The sequence below is a fragment of the Solanum verrucosum genome, unplaced genomic scaffold (assembly GCF_900185275.1).
Source record: "Solanum verrucosum unplaced genomic scaffold, falcon-dt-bn FXZP01000252.1, whole genome shotgun sequence".
NCBI classification, from domain to species: Eukaryota; Viridiplantae; Streptophyta; class Magnoliopsida; order Solanales; family Solanaceae; genus Solanum; species Solanum verrucosum.
The window spans coordinates 7,131,789-7,137,788 of NW_026019988.1; the positions used below are offsets into that span (position 1 = coordinate 7,131,789).

General features: G+C 38.1%; 2 protein-coding genes across 2 annotated transcripts; both read right to left on the reverse strand.

Annotated features, from left to right (window-relative positions):
* Window positions 1-147: 147 nt before the first annotated feature.
* LOC125819070 (uncharacterized) lies at window positions 148-3,060 on the reverse strand. Its single transcript, XM_049498583.1, has 3 exons — window positions 2,233-3,060; window positions 1,446-1,549; window positions 148-813 (listed from the first exon to the last, which is right to left on the reverse strand). The coding sequence occupies exons 1-3, from the start codon at window positions 3,058-3,060 to the stop codon at window positions 213-215; spliced, it is 1,533 nt and encodes a 510-aa protein (XP_049354540.1). The 3' UTR covers window positions 148-212.
* A 1,094-nt stretch (window positions 3,061-4,154) lies between these two features.
* Window positions 4,155-6,000, reverse strand: LOC125819077 (transcription factor SRM1-like). The gene is made up of 2 exons (XM_049498588.1): window positions 5,614-6,000; window positions 4,155-4,703 (listed from the first exon to the last, which is right to left on the reverse strand). Exons 1-2 carry the CDS (start codon window positions 5,997-5,999, stop codon window positions 4,286-4,288), a joined length of 804 nt encoding a protein of 267 aa, XP_049354545.1. The 5' UTR covers window position 6,000; the 3' UTR covers window positions 4,155-4,285.

Consider the following 6,000-nt stretch of genomic DNA (forward strand, 5'->3'; position numbering starts at 1 on the left):
GGCTTCTACCGAGCAGCTTAAGCACTACAAAGAGCTTGTCACCTGAAAGCCAACTCGTATGGCTACAGCAGATGGCTAATGACCTATCCTTATGCCAGCATAAACGCCAGCTGCTGGCCCTGAGCTACGCGGAGGTCTTGAAAAAGAACTCAAACAAAGTTGAACCAGCATACTGTTTTTTTTCTAGCACGATCACATTGCAGAATCTTCTATTAGTCACATTTGCTCATTACTGCATGGCAAAGTGGGACACCAAAGTGGATAGACTTAACTGCATCGACAATTACCTCCATTCCTATTTGACGACTGCCTTTGACAAGGACGACATCACCACTATTTAGATAATCGGTGATTTTAGAAGCCATCTGGTGAGCATCAGTAGTACACACCAGTTTTGTATCTGGCCCAAAGTCTATACTCTCAGCTGCACGTACAAACCTCATTCCAACAAGTGCAACCACATCAAACTGAGCATCGCAGCAACTCTGTAGCATCAACTCATGAAACTTGAATTCTGTTGGACCAAGTTCAAGCATGTCTCCGAGTATAGCAACTCGTTTACCTTTGCAGTCAATGTTTCTTAACAAGTCAATTGCAGCTTGAGAACTGGCTGGACTTGCATTATAAACATCATTTATTATTGTAATCCCATTCTTGGTTACTTCAAGCTCTGATCTTCGGTGAACAGGTATAAATCTGGATAAGGACTTTCCAGCTAGAGCAAGAGGAACGCAAAGAGCACTAGCGACAGCAGCAGCTGCACATGCATTAACGGCCAAATGCAAGCCTGGACTGGAGATTATGAATTTAACCCTGAATTTGTATCAACATGTCAAATAAATAGAACTGTAAATACTAGTAAATAACAGTGGATCAATTGTTGTAATGAATAACGCAAGTTATTTGTGTTTCAGATTAAAATAGCCTAAATGAAGAAAGGCATTTCCTTGATAAGACAATTTCTAAGGATATTTCGTCAACCTAAGTTCTTTAATCTGTGGTAGTACTGACCTTGTACATTGAAAATTACATAACATATCTGTTTTAAGAAAGTAAAGCTCATTTTGTTCAAGAATCGAGTGTAGCGCTAACAACAGAGGTAAGAATTACAAAAGTCTCTTCTCTATTAGCTATGAAAAGAGGGGATGGTGACTTCTGTCGCACTTTATATCTAATTAATAACATCTAAGTCACACCAAAGAGACAAAAGATGAAGGCCTGCTTGTATAAGCCCTTCCCGATAAAGAACACAAAAATATATACAATTTACATCAATAACAGTAAACCATATTTTTACAACAATTTGGAAAATATAACAATATAAGGGGATTATAAAAGTTTAGTATTCTGAAAATGTTCAAACCAGGTTGTAATAGTTCAAGTTTTGAGCCAATGCAAATAGCATGCTCTACAGAATGGTTGGAAAAAGGTTCTGATGAACTTACATTTCGTTGAACCCCTCTAGAACAATTTCTACTCTGCGACCTCCGTCTATGATTTGTGAAGAAACTAAACGAACATCACAGCCCAACTTTCGACCAAATACCACCTTGAGCAAGAAAAGAGAAAATGAAATCAAGAAATATAACCAAAAGTAGACTCCCGAGCCAAGCCATCATAGTTTCACAGTATATAAAGATAAAAAGCAACAGGATTCATGTTTTTCGGCTCTTATCTCCTAATATAGAACTGTATCTAACAAATAACAAGGATGTAATGAGCTAAGTTGCTAGGACTCACCCGTGTCGACACGACATGGGTGTGGCATCCATACCAGATTCGGTCGGTGCTGGACCAAATCCGGTATGGATCCCACACCCCTCACTAGATGCACATTAATGAGATTTACTATCAAAAACATCTAAAATTGGAAGAAGTGCTCTCTGTCCTTTCATATGCAAGATTCAAAGTAGAAAATTTCATTTCAAGATTACCTACCAATACTAGAATGCAAGGAAAGAACAGTGGTATCTGCATCGCATGTAACTCTTATCAGCTAGTTCAGACGCTGAGAACTAATTCAGTGACCAACACAAAAGAAGCTTGATCACAAACAGTGGTGGAGACACCTTGTATCCAATCAACATCCCCTTCGCTGAAAATTCACACTGTTTAGATAGCTAAATTTTCTTTTAATGTATATATACTACATATGTTGAATCCCAGCTTCACCACCAACCACAAAGAATATCAATATAAAGAACAATTTAAAAAAAACTAAACAGCAGTCACCTTCTTAACTCCAACTGGAACTGGGAGGCTCATGACAAGGGGATCATCACCATTCAATACACACACATCCCCTGGCATTGCTTCTCTTAAAATCTCCCCTTTCGCCACGGAAACCTCCTCCAAGTTGGCAAAATTCTCCAAATGTGCAGCATTCACATTTAGAATCACCCTTACATCTGGTCTACACATCCTGGACAGCTCCAAGATTTCTCCTTTCTTGCTCATCCCCATCTCCAAAACCCCAAACCCCACATCCCTCGACATCCCAATAAGCGATAATGCAACCCCAATCTCGTTATTCCAGTTCCCTGGACTATAATAAACAGTTCCAACACTCTCCAAAGCTAATGCCACCATAGTCTTTGTAGTGGTTTTACCTACACTTCCTGTTAAACCAATTAAACAACCAGTAAACCTGTTTCTTGCATAAAAACCCAATCTTTTTAAAGAACTCATAGTGTCACCTTCTACTTGTACAAACCCATTGTTCCAACCCTCACAAACCCAGTTCCCAATCACTCCAACACACCCTTTTGTGGCCAATTTAGGGGTAATGAAATTGTGGGCATCAAAGTTTTGCCCAACAAGAGGGAGAAACCATTGTCCTGGTTCAAGGGTTCTGGTGTCCGTACAGATTGTTCCAGGTGGACCCCACTTGATGATTTTGCCATTAACAGCCCTGACTATCTCTGAAATGGTCCAAAGAGGAGAATTTGATGAAGAAGAAAATGTAGCTTGAGGAATCAAGATTCTTGGTCTGTTTGGTAAAGTGAAAATGGTGGTTTGGGGTTTTGCTGGATTTGTAAGTTGAATGGTCAGTGGACTCATTGGAGCAATGGGAACAAGACAGCAGAGAAATCTCTGTTTTCTTCAACAAAAAACAGTTTCTATACATAAATCTGCCCTTTCACCTCCAATTTGGATATGCATAACTAGACACACGTATTCTATTTGGTGTCCTACATCACAAGTTGCATTTTACGTGACGTTCTAGGTGTATTATGCTAGGTAAGACGTGTATAAATTTATTTAACTCTATATAATTTTAAGTGTTTACTTATGCACATAAAAGGTCAAGTTAAAAGTCATATTTATATATTATGTTTCTTTGTCGGAGAAATATAGGTTTTTCACATATTGTACCTTGTGCATATTTGATTGTACCTTGTGCACATTTGCTTGTACCTTAAACTGGCTAAGTATTGATTTCTTTTAGGTCTTTCACCTCAATTTATATAGTTAACAAAAAAATTGATCTTTGATTTATAACTGAATTTTTTATTCATACCATATCTCATAGTATTTGTTTAGATTATATACAAATATTTCTTGAATAGAATTTTTTGCTTATGCTCTAACACACAAGAAATAAGTAACAAACAACTTGTTTTTCTGGAAAACATTTTCACCCTTATTTTTTCGGGTCTAAGGATCAATCTAAAATTTTAACTAAGTTGTAATCTATCACTTTTTCTTGTGTAATGTGGGTATAAGAAATTAAAAATGCAAGAAAGGAAGACGAAAGATTCATTACAACAACAACAAGGATATACCCAGTGTAATCTCACAAGTGGAATCTGAAGAACATAGTGTATACACAATCTTACCACTACGTCGTAAAGATTCACGTTAATATAATCTAATATTATATTGCTCTTACCACTGGATCAAAGTCTTGAGTGAATGCTTAGGTGACATTGAGAAATAGTATTATTCATGCACCATTGAAGAAGATTGCATAAACATGAATAAGCACAAGACTCTTTAGTTTGCCTTTGTACACTTATTGTTTCTAAAAAAAATGTCACTAATGTGTAGATGTGTGTTTCATCGTAAGCATCGTTGGGCTCGTGTTTACAGGTGCACCAGTAACCACTGCTCCTGGAGTTGGAGGTTGGACACCGTATGATTTGTATGGTGGAGAAAGATTCACTGTTGTACCATCTGCAGAGGTGGATGTAGTGCTGAACTTATGGTTTCATCCGAAGCCAGTAGTAGCTTTGGCTCGAATTTTGTATGTGTTACAAAGTTACCTAGATAAGTACCCAGAAAATCAAGATTGGCTGTAGTAAAATCCCAAACTCGAATCCATAATGTCCAAATCCTGAATCTGCCTCTGATCAACTACGTTAACAAGTGGTCCTGTTACTGGTTGTCCGATGGTCGTTGTTCCATATATGCCAACTCCAATGGGAGCAATTGGTGCTGTTGGAGATTGTTTGTTGGATTTTCCAGAAGAACCAATTGTTTGGCCAGTGATTGGAACTTGAGGTACTGAGACATCTCCGTTGTTAACACTAGTAATGTCATGTATACTTGTTCGTCTTCTATCCTTGTTCATCGAGTTTAAACGGATGAAATATTTTTGGGCATGACTGGCCACTTGCGTAGGAGTTCTTGTCACAACAAAGTTTCTTGAAATGCTTCGCCAATCACCTTTCCCATATTTTTCCAGTCCAAGAAGGAACAATCTGCATGCCAACAAAGATGCAGCAAATGAAGAAAAAGTCAGTCAGTACAAAATATCGGAAGGATGTTAAACGGTATCTAGAATGCAGAAGATTTCAGTAAAGAATATGCATCTTCAATTATTTTCTGTGCAACCGTGGTTCTTACGGCTAACAAAATGAGAAGTCCAATTGCTACAAAACAAGATCCAGTTTCAGGAATTTCAAGAAGTACAACGCGCACTTTAGGATGAAAAAGGTGAATCAAGTGAAAAACCATTGCCTGATTAAGATGCAGGTAGCTTGAATTGGACAAAGAAAAGCTCTAGGGATTAGGAAAAGAAACATCAATCCGTAATCGGCTAATTGTTGTCTTATGCATAAACATAAATCTATAATCTTAACATTAGACTTGCGAAAACCCCTGAATCACTTGGAATGTTTCTCTATCGACCATATCTCCCATCGAAAGAGTACTTTCTGAAAGTGACAGCAGGACAATACAGTTTAACAAATGTCTGGCAACAGCTTAGTTAGTCCTATGACTTCATGAAGTACACCCTCATAACGACAGTCGACAGTCATTACCTTTCCAAGCAAAGAAAGTTTTCGGCAGAAGGAGCATAAAGCTAAGTTTAATAAGATTATTTATATTCACTGAAACATGAAGGGAAAAAAAGTACCACTACACTATCCTAAATGACATGTAGCAACCTCAAACACAAGGTATGAACACTTGAGTTTCTTACAAATATACTTTCTTTTCTTATCTTTTGAGGAGAAATCAATAGTGTTCTGACTTACCCGACCCTAAACCTACCGGATGATGGTGGAGGTGATCGACCACTTGAGCAAGCCTCACTTGTTTCAAACAAATATACAATAAATAAGCTTAATATTGTACTGAAATAACTGAAGTTCAACGGTTACTGACCTGTGCTCATCCTCCGTCCAAGCAACCCCTTTCCGCCGGTCCTGCTCCAACTTAGTAGATTTACCTCCATCATTTGACTCACTGTTTAACCTCCCTGAAACCCCACTCTTCTTGCCTGTTCTTTCACCACCACCATCATGGCACAAAGACCTGTCAAAAGAAGAATTGTAGCAAGGCAAAGGAACATAACCAGACTCGATCCGGCTCACATCATCGAGTAAAATTTCATAATGATTCTTAATCTCTTGTAAGGTTTTCCCTTGAACATCAGCTGCAATTTTCTCCCACCTATCTACACAATCCTCAGGATAAGTTGCTAATGCATTTTCAAATGCTATATCTTGCTCTCTGCTCCAAATTGAGCATCTTGAATTATCTACTGTCATT